The sequence below is a fragment of the Anguilla anguilla genome, chromosome 1 (assembly GCF_013347855.1).
Source record: "Anguilla anguilla isolate fAngAng1 chromosome 1, fAngAng1.pri, whole genome shotgun sequence".
In the NCBI taxonomy this organism is placed as follows: Eukaryota; Metazoa; Chordata; class Actinopteri; order Anguilliformes; family Anguillidae; genus Anguilla; species Anguilla anguilla.
Genome location: NC_049201.1, coordinates 41,522,157 through 41,539,528, shown reverse-complemented (window position 1 = coordinate 41,539,528; position 17,372 = coordinate 41,522,157). Strand labels below are relative to the sequence as shown.

Genomic DNA, 17,372 nt, shown 5'->3' with positions numbered 1-17,372 from the left:
AGTAAAAAAAAAAAAATTAAAAAAATGACACTCTAGTGTATCATCATTCAGATATGATTAGGACAGTTTCGTATGATTAGGCCTGCTTTGTAATGCGCTGTGGAAGTGTTATGCATGTAGCCTTAGCGTATTTCATCATTAACATGGAATAAACCTTTAAGGAGTGCATCTGTGTGCCTAAGCTGGTGAGCTGGATCAACTGTGTTCTGGGTTGAGCTGAATTGCATGAGTGGACGGCAGGAGGAAATGGTTACTCCTCATTTATCTTTTTATAACCTATCAGCATTGGCAGCTGTATGGGAACTGAGCCAAATTATCCATTAGTTTCTTTCAAGGTCAGCAGGAAGTGAATCCATCATACCTCAGCCAGAATAATTGCATCTGTAATTTGTGATAACCAACTCTTTCAGATAGTTCAAGTATTTAAGTGAATATGTTCAACAAAACAAATGCTTGTTGTTCAAAAATTATTGTTTATTTATTGATATTTGAAAGTATGTAAGTGCTGATGAGTTGAAATTTGAAAAATATGGAGAAAAATTGTAATATATTTGGTGGTTCCACAATAGTTCATGAGCACAGTTACTACAGGATGGTTGAGGGGATCTCATTAGCAGCAAAAACGTTAACAAGACGTTTAAACCTTTGAATTCTGGGTAATAATTAAGACAAAAATAATTTCAATATATTACAGCTATATAAATATTTTGCTTTTGAGAAATTTGTTTTGAATCGGTATTCAAAATATTTTCAGTTAGTCACAAACAGTAGCCTGCATAATTGCACCGTATGTACTTTTTGATTAGGCTATATATAGCCTATATGTTTAATAATAGTTGTAATTTTCTCCAAGAATATTTAGAATTGTATTTATTCCAGGTCTGGTATGCACTATCCATTCATAGTGGCAGCTGTGCCTGAAATGTGGGCAAGCGGACATGTCCTCATTGGCCAGAACTGAGGGGGGGGGGAGTGGCTTAGCCTGTGCAGCCTGGGGTTGCATAGAGATCCCTGGAATGGAGCACAGTGGGGTTACAGTTGGCCTGTTACCCCTACAGGTGCTTCTGGTGGGAGACACTTGGCTCAGAAAGATCCTCACAGTGAAATAATATCCTTGTGCTAACAAATTCCTTCATTGGGAATGCTTTGCATGGGCAAACTGAAATGCCTTTTTTTGCATTTGACTCTTTTGGCCAATCTCAGTTTAGCTTTCTACTTAGGAATGAGAATGCAGATTCTGTCACACAGTCTTCTTCTGTATGTGGGAGATAATGGATTGGAGTGAGCATAAATATTTGAGTAAACATAAATTTGTCTGTTAGTTTTGCTGATTCACATGTATTGGTATTTTGAATATTGGCTGGCCTCTAGCCTATATGTGAAGCTTCTCATATAGCCTAGTACATGCTTGCATGTGTATCCCCCTTATATTGGCATCACAGTACAGGCACTCAAACTAGGGGTACACTGATGAGGATATTCTAGGCCGATTCTCATATGCAATATCTCCGCATCAGTGTCTGCCAATTCTGCTATTTATTGGGGTTTGTTTCAAATGTAAAAATGTGTACTGCGTGAGGCTACGCCTCAATTTTATTTTTTCTTTCTGAACTACAAGCAAATTCATCAAATTTTTTCTTAATGTCTTGTAAATAAACAACATCCATGTGATGATGTATATAAATTGTGCTTTTTTAAATTGTGTTTAGTAAATGGATTTTGGGCAGTCTGTTACTAACAGACTCATGTTCAAGGAAATGTACTTTACAAGCTGTCCAGTGTTTTTCATATCACAATCTGATGTTTATAGGGAACTTTTAATTTAAAAGACTCAGTACACATCAAAGTAAAAGCCAACTAATCAGGATGAGGTATTCTATGAGCAGACTACAAGGTTGTAGTTCATTAGTTGTCATAAATCTGCACAGGTAATTTACTGTGGTTCATGTCACAAGTCTGGGGAAGATTTCTTTAATTTTCATTTATTTCTGATTTACAAGCTGTCCAAAATTATACCATTCATACCATTGATATCCACACCCTAAGTTGAGTAAAGAAGTCTGTTTAAAATAAACAATGCAGCTAATGAGATTGCTCAAAATAATTTGAGAATTAATTTTCCTTTATGCTAATAGTTGCTGAAAGAAAAAGATTTTGTTTAGCAAGTAATATATATTTTTCAAAAAGGATATGCATCTCAATCCTAAATCTAACAAAAACAAATCTGCCTTAACATGTTACTTTTTTTAACTTAATCTCAGTCTTGGGGAACTTGTGGCCTCCCAGGCATCCTTTTTTCACAGGGGTATTAAAATGAAGTAACATGCACATGTAAAGTTCATTATGTGCCATCCATCACCTGATGGTCACAAACAAATACAAATGGAAATGTACCACTTTCTAATTTCCAGTTGGTAATTAAGAAGTTTAAAACCACTGGAGCAAGGGTAATCTTTCTTACATTACATTACATTACATTACATTACAGGCATTTGGCAGACGCTCTTATCCAGAGCGACGTACAACAAAGTGTATAACCATAACCAGGAACAAGTATGACGAAACCCCTAGAGAGAAGTACCGGTCCAAGTACAGGGAACAACCGCATAGTTCAACCTGGACCCTGGTGGTTAAACTGATTGACACTAACAACGAGAACGGCAACAACGCAATCTATGGAAAAATAAAAATAAATAAAAATACAAGTAGTCGTTAAGACTGGCGCATCAACTAAGTCACCTATTAAACAGCTGCCTAGTTACAACCCTAAGTTTAGTCATTTACAGGGGGGGAAGGGATGGGGAGAGGTGCAGCCTGAAGAGGTGGGTCTTCAGTCGTCGTTTGAAAAGGGTCACAGTCTCAGCTGTTCTGACCTCCACAGGGAGGTCATTCCACCATCGTGGGGCCAGAACAGAGAGGAGACGTGTTCTGGAAGTGCAGGTGCGAAGAGGGGGAGGTGCTAGGCGTCCTGAGGTAGCAGAACGGAGGGATCTGGCTGGCATGTAGGGTTTGAATATCTTTTGAAGGTATGCTGGGGCTGATCCCTTGACTGCCTGGTATGCTAGAACCAATGTTTTGAATTTGATGCGAGCTATAACAGGCAGCCAGTGGAGGGTAGTGAGCAGGGGAGTTACGTGGGAGTGTCTGGGGAGGTTGAAGACCAGACGAGCCGCAGCATTCTGAATGAGCTGCAGGGGTCTGGTGGCAGATGCCGGTAGTCCAGCCAGAAGAGAGTTGCAGTAGTCCAGGCGGGATAGAACCATTGCTTGGACCAGGAGCTGGGTTGAGTAGGTGGTGAGAAAGGGGCGGATTCTGCGGATGTTGTATAGGAAAAATCTGCATGCCCGGGTTACTGCTGCAATGTTGTTGGAGAGGGACAGCCTGTTGTCCATCATCACTCCGAGATTCTTGGCGCAGGGTGATGATGTCACTACGGTGTCCCCTAAGGAAATGGAAAAGTCGAGGAGGGGAGAGGATAGAGCAGGAATAAAGATTAGCTCCGTCTTTCCCGGGTTGAGCTTCAGGTGGTGATTGTCCATCCAGCTCTGTATGTCCCTCAGGCAAGCGGAGATGCGGGCGGGGACCTGTGTGTCCGATGGGGAGAAGGAGAGAAAGAGTTGCGTGTCGTCGGCATAGGAATGATAGGACAAGCCATGGGCAGATATTACAGGGCCAAGGGATCTGGTGTACATGGAGAAGAGAAGGGGACCAAGGACTGAGCCCTGGGGAACTCCGGTGGTGAGGGGACGGGGTGGTGATACCTTACCCGCCCAGGCAACCTGGAAGGAGCGGTCAGAGAGGTAGGACTCAATCCAGTCAAGGACTGTGCCGCGGATCCCTGTTGCTGCCAGGGAGGACAGGAGGGTAGAGTGGTCCACAGTGTCAAATGCAGCGGAGAGGTCTAGGAGAATCAGGACAGAGGAGAGGGAGGCTGCTCGTGCGGCATGGAGTGACTCACTGACCGAGAGGAGTGCAGTCTCAGTCGAGTGGCCAGGCCTGAAGCCAGACTGGTGGGGATCAAGCAGGTTGTTCTCAGAGAAATAAGCAGAGAGCTGGTTAGATGCAGCACGTTCGAGTGTTTTGGATAGGAAAGGGAGGAGAGATACCGGGCGGTAGTTCTGAATGACTGAAGGATCTAGTGTGGGTTTCTTCAGCAGCGGGGTGATGTGGGCCTTCTTGAAGGATGAGGGGAAACATCCAGAAGATAGGGATGAGTTCACGAGGGAGGCGACAAAGGGGAGGATGTCTGGTGTGATTGCTTGAAGGAGAGATGAGGGGATAGGGTCGAGGGCGCAGGTGGTAGGGCGGTGGGTGAGCAGAAGCTGGGAGACTTCAGTGTCTGAGAGGAGAGAAAATGTGGAGAAACAGGGGGCAGAGGACGCAGAGGGGGCGGAGGACGCAGAGGGGGCGGAGGACGCAGAGGGGGCAAAGGAGGTGCGGATGTCTGCAATCTTTTCGTCAAAGAATGCTGCAAAGTCATCTGCAGTGAAGGAAGACTGGGGTGGAGGAGGTGGCACGCTGAGGAGAGAAGAGAAAATAGAGAAAAGTTGACGAGGGTTAGAAATGGAGTTATGAATTTTGGTTTGGTAGAATTTTGCCTTAGCGGCAGTGACAGAAGAAGAGAACTCTTTCAGGAGAGACTGATAGGCTGAGAGGTCAGATGGGTCCCTGGATTTGGCCCACTTCCTCTCAGCAGCGCGGAGGGTGGCCCTGGAGGTGCGCAGGATGTCAGACATCCATGGACTGGGAGGGGATGAACGTGCTGGCCTAGGGACGAAGGGGCATAGGGAGTCGAGTGCTGAGGAGAGAGATGACGTCAGGGTGGAGGATGCAGAGTTAGTGGGGAGCTTGGAAAATGATTGAAGAGTGGGGAGGGAGGCAGTCACTCTGTGAGCAAGAGAAGAGGGTGATAGGGAGCGGAGGTTACGGCGGACAGTGACAGTGGGGATGGGAGGGGGAGAGGGAGGGTGTGGAGAGAGGGGGAGGGAGAAGGAGATGAAATGATGGTCAGACGTATGCAGGGGGGTAACCGTAAGATTGGAGCTGGAGCAGGTCCTCAGGAAGATCAGGTCTAGGAGGTTGCCTGCCTTGTGGGTTGGAGGAGAGTGTTGTAGGGAGAGGTCAAAGGAGTGAAGTAGTGGTAGGAAGGCAGCAGACTGGGAGGCTTCTAGGTGGATGTTAAAATCTCCGAGGAGGATCAGCGGGGTGCCGTCCTCAGGGAAGGAGCTGAGCAGGGTGTCTAGCTCATCCAGGAAGCTTCCCAGGGGCCCCGGGGGGCGATAAATAACAATAATATAAAGGTTAGCAGGGTAGGTGATAGAGACAGGATGGAATTCAAAAGTGGATATGGACAGGTCAGGGAGGGGGAGAACAGAGAATTTCCAGGTGGGGGAGATCAGTAGACCAGTACCACCACCACGGCCAGATCGCCGGGGGGTGTGGGAGAAGGAGTAGGAGGATGAGAGGGCAGCAGGAGTGGCAGAGTTGTCTGGTGTGATCCAGGTCTCTGTGAGGGCAAGGAACTGCAGGGATTGGAGGGAGGCATAGGCAGAAATGAAGTCTGCCTTGCGCGTAGCAGACTGGCAGTTCCATAGTCCCCCTGTGACCGTGAAGTTCTCACAGGGGGTCAGCGGGGGGTAGCAGAGGTTAGAGGGGTTCCGTTGTCGGGGGGGGCCACGTCGCTGGAAGCGCCTTCTGAGGGGGAGAGCACAGACTGGAATGGGGAACTGGCTCATAAACTAGGAGGGAGCGACGCTAGCGTCGCTCCGAATGTACCTAATTAGCAGCTGAAAAGCTGAGTCGAATAACGCACTGATTACAGAGGTTAACAGTTTGTGATAGTGCAATAAGTGCAATAATCGCAATCTATCAATTCTAAGAATCAAACAATCTAAAAACAAAGACACCTAACGCAACCTAAAACCAAAGACCAGTTTCCACACAGGGAAAAGTTTAAAATCTAACGCGGTATGCAATTAGTAAATGAACGCAGATACTTCTCCACTCTAGCAGGACGGATTTCAGCAGTTCTACGCACCTGGACGAATTATACACTTACTGCCTAAACTGGGAGTTAGCAGGGCTAATAAGGCGTCGCTCCGAATGTACCTAATTAGCAGCTGAAAAGCTGAGTCGAATAACGCACTGATTACAGAGGTTAACAGTTTGTGATAGTGCAATAAGTGCAATAATCGCAATCTATCAATTCTAAGAATCAAACAATCTAAAAACAAAGACACCTAACGCAACCTAAAACCAAAGACCAGTTTCCACACAGGGAAAAGTTTAAAATCTAACGCGGTATGCAATTAGTAAATGAACGCAGATACTTCTCCACTCTAGCAGGACGGATTTCAGCAGTTCTACGCACCTGGACGAATTATACACTTACTGCCTAAACTGGGAGTTAGCAGGGCTAATAAGGCGTCGCTCCGAATGTACCTAATTAGCAGCTGAAAAGCTGAGTCGAATAACGCACTGATTACAGAGGTTAACAGTTTGTGATAGTGCAATAAGTGCAATAATCGCAATCTATCAATTCTAAGAATCAAACAATCTAAAAACAAAGACACCTAACGCAACCTAAAACCAAAGACCAGTTTCCACACAGGGAAAAGTTTAAAATCTAACGCGGTATGCAATTAGTAAATGAACGCAGATACTTCTCCACTCTAGCAGGACGGATTTCAGCAGTTCTACGCACCTGGACGAATTATACACTTACTGCCTAAACTGGGAGTTAGCAGGGCTAATAAGGCGTCGCTCCGAATGTACCTAATTAGCAGCTGAAAAGCTGAGTCGAATAACGCACTGATTACAGAGGTTAACAGTTTGTGATAGTGCAATAAGTGCAATAATCGCAATCTATCAATTCTAAGAATCAAACAATCTAAAAACAAAGACACCTAACGCAACCTAAAACCAAAGACCAGTTTCCACACAGGGAAAAGTTTAAAATCTAACGCGGTATGCAATTAGTAAATGAACGCAGATACTTCTCCACTCTAGCAGGACGGATTTCAGCAGTTCTACGCACCTGGACGAATTATACACTTACTGCCTAAACTGGGAGTTAGCAGGGCTAATAAGGCGTCGCTCCGAATGTACCTAATTAGCAGCTGAAAAGCTGAGTCGAATAACGCACTGATTACAGAGGTTAACAGTTTGTGATAGTGCAATAAGTGCAATAATCGCAATCTATCAATTCTAAGAATCAAACAATCTAAAAACAAAGACACCTAACGCAACCTAAAACCAAAGACCAGTTTCCACACAGGGAAAAGTTTAAAATCTAACGCGGTATGCAATTAGTAAATGAACGCAGATACTTCTCCACTCTAGCAGGACGGATTTCAGCAGTTCTACGCACCTGGACGAATTATACACTTACTGCCTAAACTGGGAGTTAGCAGGGCTAATAAGGCGTCGCTCCGAATGTACCTAATTAGCAGCTGAAAAGCTGAGTCGAATAACGCACTGATTACAGAGGTTAACAGTTTGTGATAGTGCAATAAGTGCAATAATCGCAATCTATCAATTCTAAGAATCAAACAATCTAAAAACAAAGACACCTAACGCAACCTAAAACCAAAGACCAGTTTCCACACAGGGAAAAGTTTAAAATCTAACGCGGTATGCAATTAGTAAATGAACGCAGATACTTCTCCACTCTAGCAGGACGGATTTCAGCAGTTCTACGCACCTGGACGAATTATACACTTACTGCCTAAACTGGGAGTTAGCAGGGCTAATAAGGCGTCGCTCCGAATGTACCTAATTAGCAGCTGAAAAGCTGAGTCGAATAACGCACTGATTACAGAGGTTAACAGTTTGTGATAGTGCAATAAGTGCAATAATCGCAATCTATCAATTCTAAGAATCAAACAATCTAAAAACAAAGACACCTAACGCAACCTAAAACCAAAGACCAGTTTCCACACAGGGAAAAGTTTAAAATCTAACGCGGTATGCAATTAGTAAATGAACGCAGATACTTCTCCACTCTAGCAGGACGGATTTCAGCAGTTCTACGCACCTGGACGAATTATACACTTACTGCCTAAACTGGGAGTTAGCAGGGCTAATAAGGCGTCGCTCCGAATGTACCTAATTAGCAGCTGAAAAGCTGAGTCGAATAACGCACTGATTACAGAGGTTAACAGTTTGTGATAGTGCAATAAGTGCAATAATCGCAATCTATCAATTCTAAGAATCAAACAATCTAAAAACAAAGACACCTAACGCAACCTAAAACCAAAGACCAGTTTCCACACAGGGAAAAGTTTAAAATCTAACGCGGTATGCAATTAGTAAATGAACGCAGATACTTCTCCACTCTAGCAGGACGGATTTCAGCAGTTCTACGCACCTGGACGAATTATACACTTACTGCCTAAACTGGGAGTTAGCAGGGCTAATAAGGCGTCGCTCCGAATGTACCTAATTAGCAGCTGAAAAGCTGAGTCGAATAACGCACTGATTACAGAGGTTAACAGTTTGTGATAGTGCAATAAGTGCAATAATCGCAATCTATCAATTCTAAGAATCAAACAATCTAAAAACAAAGACACCTAACGCAACCTAAAACCAAAGACCAGTTTCCACACAGGGAAAAGTTTAAAATCTAACGCGGTATGCAATTAGTAAATGAACGCAGATACTTCTCCACTCTAGCAGGACGGATTTCAGCAGTTCTACGCACCTGGACGAATTATACACTTACTGCCTAAACTGGGAGTTAGCAGGGCTAATAAGGCGTCGCTCCGAATGTACCTAATTAGCAGCTGAAAAGCTGAGTCGAATAACGCACTGATTACAGAGGTTAACAGTTTGTGATAGTGCAATAAGTGCAATAATCGCAATCTATCAATTCTAAGAATCAAACAATCTAAAAACAAAGACACCTAACGCAACCTAAAACCAAAGACCAGTTTCCACACAGGGAAAAGTTTAAAATCTAACGCGGTATGCAATTAGTAAATGAACGCAGATACTTCTCCACTCTAGCAGGACGGATTTCAGCAGTTCTACGCACCTGGACGAATTATACACTTACTGCCTAAACTGGGAGTTAGCAGGGCTAATAAGGCGTCGCTCCGAATGTACCTAATTAGCAGCTGAAAAGCTGAGTCGAATAACGCACTGATTACAGAGGTTAACAGTTTGTGATAGTGCAATAAGTGCAATAATCGCAATCTATCAATTCTAAGAATCAAACAATCTAAAAACAAAGACACCTAACGCAACCTAAAACCAAAGACCAGTTTCCACACAGGGAAAAGTTTAAAATCTAACGCGGTATGCAATTAGTAAATGAACGCAGATACTTCTCCACTCTAGCAGGACGGATTTCAGCAGTTCTACGCACCTGGACGAATTATACACTTACTGCCTAAACTGGGAGTTAGCAGGGCTAATAAGGCGTCGCTCCGAATGTACCTAATTAGCAGCTGAAAAGCTGAGTCGAATAACGCACTGATTACAGAGGTTAACAGTTTGTGATAGTGCAATAAGTGCAATAATCGCAATCTATCAATTCTAAGAATCAAACAATCTAAAAACAAAGACACCTAACGCAACCTAAAACCAAAGACCAGTTTCCACACAGGGAAAAGTTTAAAATCTAACGCGGTATGCAATTAGTAAATGAACGCAGATACTTCTCCACTCTAGCAGGACGGATTTCAGCAGTTCTACGCACCTGGACGAATTATACACTTACTGCCTAAACTGGGAGTTAGCAGGGCTAATAAGGCGTCGCTCCGAATGTACCTAATTAGCAGCTGAAAAGCTGAGTCGAATAACGCACTGATTACAGAGGTTAACAGTTTGTGATAGTGCAATAAGTGCAATAATCGCAATCTATCAATTCTAAGAATCAAACAATCTAAAAACAAAGACACCTAACGCAACCTAAAACCAAAGACCAGTTTCCACACAGGGAAAAGTTTAAAATCTAACGCGGTATGCAATTAGTAAATGAACGCAGATACTTCTCCACTCTAGCAGGACGGATTTCAGCAGTTCTACGCACCTGGACGAATTATACACTTACTGCCTAAACTGGGAGTTAGCAGGGCTAATAAGGCGTCGCTCCGAATGTACCTAATTAGCAGCTGAAAAGCTGAGTCGAATAACGCACTGATTACAGAGGTTAACAGTTTGTGATAGTGCAATAAGTGCAATAATCGCAATCTATCAATTCTAAGAATCAAACAATCTAAAAACAAAGACACCTAACGCAACCTAAAACCAAAGACCAGTTTCCACACAGGGAAAAGTTTAAAATCTAACGCGGTATGCAATTAGTAAATGAACGCAGATACTTCTCCACTCTAGCAGGACGGATTTCAGCAGTTCTACGCACCTGGACGAATTATACACTTACTGCCTAAACTGGGAGTTAGCAGGGCTAATAAGGCGTCGCTCCGAATGTACCTTGATAGAGGATAAATAATGCCTCCACGCACAGTGAAGCAGGTGGTTTGGGAGGCAAATGTAGCATGGGTAGAGAGATTCCAGAATCCAGTGTTTAAGTTGCTGTTAGGCTACATCTTGTAAATTCCTCAATGTTAAGTTATCAACATCAGTGTCATTTGATGCTGACACCTGGCAAATCTGTTCAACACTGCAAAATGTCGATTAGAGGGATATTCTCTATTTCTTCCACTAAACAGTGTATATCTTGCATACCACTTTTGCATAAGCCTCCGATATGCTGGTTTGAATGTGGTAATACATGACAAGTGAAACCCTCAGCTACTCGGATGATTAGCCAAAGGCATGTCAGAGCCCGAGAAGGTTGCACACTCGGGCCACCATGCTATCCTTGCAAGATACCTGCCTGTCCCGCCCTTTTTCACTTTGCCGCACAAAAAAAAATCCAAGGGTCAGGACTGGAGACAGTGGTCATGCTAGCCCTGGGCTGCCCACACTTTTTTTGGCTTGCAATCTACTTTTCCAATGGCCAGAACAACGTGTTCTACCAACCAGTAGAACGATGTTGGCGATGTTGGTTCATATATGGTCGATCGCAATCAATGTGTTAGGCACTCCTGCGCTAACCCATGGAATGCTGTGTCTTTGGAAGGCAGGACATTTTAATTCTGTGCTTTATTCAAATACACTCTGCATTCTGATAAAATTACTGTTTTTCCCATGGCTGACTCAAAATATAATAATTTTCATAATTTTGCAATGACACTTGTAACAGAAACAGGTGAAATGGTGGGATTAGCAGGATGAAATGAGATCAAAACAAATTTTTGCCACACAGAGTAATATTAAAAAACCCTGGGAGTGATTTCTGTTTTATTTTGCTCGTGCTGAACAAGCTAGCTAGAGTGTGACATCTCTTTTTCGACTTTCCGTTCAAATTATAACTGGCAACACCACATATTTCGATGGAACACTGCAGATGTGGAGAATCCCCACTGGGGTTTGTGTCTGACCAAGGCTGCAGTTTTAAATGTTTGGACTTTCCAAATTAAGGTTGGAACAGCACATGTTCAGCCCCAGGTTGAGTGCCAAATTAATTAAATTTTTTTTTTTTAAGTGGAATTCTGTTTTTAAAAAAACAAATGCTTTTATTTTATTTTGCTTTCCATCTGTGACTTGCGTGGACTATCAGTGCATTGTTTAACAGGGTCTGCAACCCATAGTGTTCATCGGAAATGGAAAAAGCAACAGACCCAAGCAGCTCATAGACCTAAAGCAAGACCATGCATTAAAAATGAAATCTGGCTTATTTGTGAAGTTCTTGGGTTACTGTTGAAAATGAGTGCTTGGAACACCGAAAAGAATGTGCTGCTGTATGTCTGTGGTGACCTCGTTTAGTTTCTGTGTTCCTCACTCAAAGGTTTCTCCCCTTCTTTCACAGCGATGTCCTGGCACTGCCCATATTCAAACAGGAAGACGGCAACCTCCCCCCCGACACTGAGACCAAAAACCCACCATTCCAGTACGTGCTTTGTGCCTCCACCTCACCTGCAGTCAAACTCCATGATGAAACCCTCACTTACCTGAATCAAGGTGAGCTGTTTGGTGTGCAGCCATGAGCTTCGGCCTTCATGTCAGTACTCGGTTTTGTCGAGTCGTTTCACATCTTCATTTAATCTCCAGTCTTTCAGGAAACTGCATTTCATGGCTAAAATATACACTGCATGGCCAAAAAAAAGTCGCCGTTTGGATTTTTTTGGACAGTTCCCACTGTACAAGCCTCTGGAGGCAGTGTTATGATCTGGGGTTGCATCAATTGGTCAGGTCTAGGCTCAGCAATGTTATGCGGCAATAAAATGAAGCAAGCTACCTGAATGTACTGATTGACCAGGTTATCCCATCAATGGATTTTTTCTTCCCTGACGGCATGGGCATATTTCAGGACGACAATGCCAAGGTTCATCAGGCTCAAATTGTAAAAGAGTGGTTCTGGGAGCAGGAGGAATCATTTTCACACATGAATTGGCCACCACAGAGTCCTGACCTTAACCCCATTGAAAGTCTTTGGGATGTGCTGGAGAAGACTTTACGGAGTGATTTGACTCTCCCGTCAATACAAGATCTCGGCCAAAAATGTATGTAATTCTCGACGGAAATAAATGTTGTGACGTTGCATAAGTTTGTCGAAACAATGCCACGACGAATGCGCGCTGTAATCAAAGCTAAAGGCGGTCCAACAAAATATTGGAGTGTGCAACCTTTTTTGGCCAGGCAGTGTATAATGTCCATGCTACTCAGTCAGGGTGCATTCCTCAATTAACCCAATTCATGCTTGGTCAGGAGGACTCCAGTCTAGTTCTCCAGATCCCCTCTCTACTGAGTACTGTGAGGCGTAGATTCCCTCCTTAGTCACCCTGCCCTGTGAACTCTGCATCAGACTGCTCCTGGTTCGTTTCAGGGCCCAAAGACCAGCATTCTTTCACTTGAATCTGGGTGTGATAGACACTAAGTTTGATTGCAAATCTAAAGTGCTATACTGTCTACATGGTGAAACCGAAGTCTATGAAAATACCCATTAATAAAAGCTGTGAATTGTTTGATTACAAATATAAAATTGTGGAGTAGAGAGCCTAATCAAGAAAAAAAAAACATTATGGAGCTCACTGTATTATGGTGTAAATAGTGATAGTGTCAAACAAGGGTGCCTCAACTTTTTTGGCTTGCGAAATCAAGCATACCTGTCTGTCAGGCAGAAGCCGTAGGGAAATGGGATGAAAACAGGAAGATTTTGACGCATTTTTAAATGACACGGCGATCTACCAGCATGACCTCTGCAACTGTCCGGTCGATCGCGATTGACGTATTGGGCACCCCTGGTGTAAATCTTTCAGAAGGAAAGAAAAGTTTTTATAATTACTTCACTGGCTATGTGTCCATGTCTGTAGGGTCAAATTAGGGGCTAATATACTGTAGAGTGACTGACATACAGATGGAGTTTATGATAAGCCTACGTTGTGGCGCAAGGCCAAGATGCTCCACATTCAGAGAGGATAAAAGGCTGTGAACATTACCTGACCACAAATGTGCATCTTGCCTTCTTGGTGGTTTTGAAAGGTCTACCAGTGAGCATAGACAAACGTTCATCTGACAGACATTCTGAGCTCAAGCCTGTAATGAGTCAGTGATGGTGACGTCTTCAAGAAAATACAACTTTTTTTAAAAGATTGAATAAATTTAAAAGGTATCAGCCATACTTTCAATAGTAAAGCCGTGTCAAGTCTTTAAGTCAAAGTTTATACATTTGATTTAAAAGTTTAACATATGCCTGATACACAATTTGACTGTATTGAATATATCACAAAATTAATTTTACAAACTCTGATATATTGTCATCAGTACATGATTGTCCTTGTTTGGGGTTTAAGTCAGCAAGACATTAGGGCACCAATGGGTGGTGGGTGTGCTTGAAGGTCACGGATGAAACCTATGAATAACAAGTAATTTTGATCTTTGAAAATACATTAAACCGGCCGCTCAGTGGCTCTTCCTGTAAAGACACTTTTAGTGTGTCTACACATTCAAGTATGGTAGATGGCCCCCACATTCAAGTATCAAATCTGGATCATGCCCCACAGAGCGACGTACAGTTGGCTCTGGGGTCCCCCAGAAGAAGAGAGGGTTTCAGATGACTGTATCGTCAGGCAACCACCTCTGCTGGTCAGTTGGATCTGCCTGTTGGGTTGCATGTGAAATGTCTTCCTTGTACTCCAGGAGGGAGCCGGACTGCAAACCGCAGTCTGCTAAGGAGTGGTGGTTAACATTACACACTTCAGCGCACATTGTCTGGACTGTGCAGAGACGACAGCAGAGATTGCGGCAATGAGCTTCAATTAAATTTGATTGGCCATTCAAAATCTGCGAGGGAAATGAGTGAAAACATTCAAAGAAGACTTCATTAAATAACTAGTACATTACAGTTGTATCAAGCTTGTATCAAGTTTTAATCAGTCTCTGGTCATTGCTGCTTGCAGCCATCTTACTTAAATTTTTGTTGTTTTTTTTTCCTCTTTGGCCAGGTCAGTCTTATGAAATACGGATGCTGGATAACAGGAAGATGGGGGAGTTGGCAGAGCTTGATAAAGTGGTCAAGGTAAGTGCGCTATACTACTGTATGTCCCATTTCACATGCCCTAGTTTATAGTGTGTATTTATTCTATGCTATCTATTCACTGAATCTTCAAACAGCACTGTTTGGCTTGTGTTCCTAATTAAAACTTAAATATGCAACATAGTTGTAAAGGGAAAAACTGGATTAATTGTAACGATTATTTACGCACATCATGGAATACTCCACTCATTTGATGTAGTGTATTTTAACAGCAAGGCCGTATGCTAAATATATGGACATGATGGCAGAAATACATTTCTATATAAAGATATGGGTGCAGTTGGGGAACACCACTGTGCTTTAAAAACCTTTTTTTATCCACTAACCCTGTAATTGTGAAAGAACTCAGATGTTAATTCTGTAATTTACTGAGTACTGGTTGCTGGAATGCCCAGCACATCAGATTTTTTTGTTTTGTTCACTAAATTCTCTGCTGTTCTCTTGAGTTTTTCTTTTTCTCTTGTTATAAATGTAATTTATAAGGAATGATTTTTTGTGCTTTTGCGTCATTTTGTAGTAACCCGTACCTGTTACTGTTGTTTGTTCATTTGTTTTATTCATCGTCATTCTCCATTCAGCAACTGGATCCATAACGGCTGTTCATACATAATACATTACTATTATTTCTTTTTAGATGTATTTAGAGTTATAAGGCTCATAATGTGCTGGCTCTGGGGCTAGGATTAGAGTTTAATGCATTTTCTGTAGGATAGCATCTGTGCAATGCTGTGAGGCTGGCCCTTTGTGCGGTGCCTGTGTTTTGCTGTGGGGTGGAGTCTGTGTTTTGCTATGGGGCGGGGCCTATGTATGGCTGCAAGGAGGTGCTGAATCTCCGGTGCTTCTGCCTCCTCAGAGCATCGTGCGAGTGGTATTCCATGACCGCCGCCTGCAATACATGGAGCACCAGCAACTAGAGGGATGGAAGTGGAATCGCCCTGGTGACCGGCTCCTGGATATGGGTAAGGCCCACAAGGACAGAGAGGACGGAGAGACTGAAAGGGAGACAGTGGGAGGGGCTGTGAGGGAGGCCAGTGGGAGAGGCTGTGAGGGAGGCCAGTGGGAGGGTCTGAGAGGGAGGCCAATGGGAGGGTCTGAGAGGGAGACCAGTGGGAGGGGCTGTGAGGGAAGCCAGTGGGAGGGGCTGTGAGGGAGGCCAGTGGGAGGGTCTGAGAGGGAGGCCAATGGGAGGGGCTGTGAGGGAGGCCAGTGGGAGGGGCTGTGAGGGAGGCCAGTGGGAGGGTCTGAGAGCAGTCCTGCCAACCTGCACGCATTTTGTGTACCAACCACGCAGTTCTTGGTCAAAATACGCAGGTACGAAATTCCAGCTGAAACTATGCAAAAAAAAAAAAAAAAAAACAATCAATTAATACAAAACAATACCGTACATTTATTCGGTATTTAAACTACATCCCTCAGATTGAATCAGATGCTACGACCTTGTGCTTGTGGTTCTGTAACCCTTCACCGACCCACTCAACATCCACTGATACACAGCGGTACTTTATTATCCACCGAGGCGTAACGCTGCATTGCTGAGGTAAAATGGGAAGTGGGGAGTAATAATCAAGCACAAAAATGTGACCGTAATGTTAACATATAAAACGTTAAAACATGTTTGGTAACTTTACGAGATGATGCATTTCAAGGGCTATATCCTAATGAGATAAAATTGTGTATATTGTTAGCCGTAGTAGTAGTTTAGCCTCGTTACGAGACGTGTGAATAACTGATGGAGTAATTTAGCTGCAGTAACTCAAACGCTACGGAGACTCCCTGTTCAAACTTTGAATCGCGCATGCTCTGTTGGAGCGAAGTGATCATTGCAAAGGTGTTTGACTATAGACTGCTAACGTAGCAAATAATTCCTATTATTGCGGCCAGTCACCCGACCAGCCTTGCAGTTAGAAAATAATCATGACGTCAGATGACGAGGATACTAACGAGAGAGAGAGAGAGAGAGCAGCAGCAGACCTACTAAAAATAAGCGAGTCCATGCCCCCCAGAAGTTCCTCGCAAAATATCAGGTTGCAATGGCCGTGCCTCCGCCCCTCAAAACTTCCGCACCATGCAGTTTGCACATTGTGTAATTATGATTTTGACATTAGCCACCAAGGAGCTTCAGGTAATAATTTAGCTAAACCTCTATGGTAAATGGTAAATGGACTGCATTTATATAGCGCTTTTATCCAAAGCGCTTTACAATTGATGCCTCTCCTTCGCCAGAGCAGTTAGGGGTTAGGTGTCTTGCTCAAGGACACTTCGACATGCCCAGGGCGGGGTTTGAACCGGCAACCCTCCGACTGCCAGACAATCGGTCTTACCTCCTGAGCTATGTCGCCCCTCTAGTTACAAAAGCCTACATTCCTAGATAATTTTTCAATTGAATACTTTTTTTCTTCATTAGGCCTTTATGTGTGCTTATATAAGCTGATTCAATTATTGAATTATTAAATGAAATTGGAAATCATGAACAGAAACTTGGTTTTATTAATAATTGACAGTGTTTTACATCGCAACGCAAGTTTTTTTTTTTTTTTTTTTACATTACAACATAAGTTTCTGTAAATACCTGAAAATGAAAACATATTTTACAATATACAAAATAAATTATTTCCATTTTTATTAAATAATTGAATGCAATTCACTTATGGTTATCAGTTTGTATAAGCACACACATCATATAATGAAATATTAATCATGAAAAAATTGTTTTAAGCAGGTGTACTCAAACTTTTGACTTTCAAGTATATCATGCAGTGCAAGTGAT

General features: G+C 43.1%; 1 protein-coding gene across 2 annotated transcripts in view; it reads left to right on the top strand.

The window, feature by feature from the left end:
• LOC118234153 (upstream-binding protein 1-like) overlaps positions 1 to 17,372 on the top strand; it is a 45,220-nt gene that overhangs the window by 7,728 nt on the left and 20,120 nt on the right. For both annotated transcript variants that reach the window (XM_035430549.1, XM_035430538.1), the window contains exons 2-4: positions 11,879 to 12,030; positions 14,514 to 14,587; positions 15,459 to 15,564. In XM_035430549.1, coding sequence (XP_035286440.1) covers positions 11,879 to 12,030; positions 14,514 to 14,587; positions 15,459 to 15,564 — 332 coding nt within the window. The remainder of the gene's footprint in view (positions 1 to 11,878; positions 12,031 to 14,513; positions 14,588 to 15,458; positions 15,565 to 17,372) is intronic.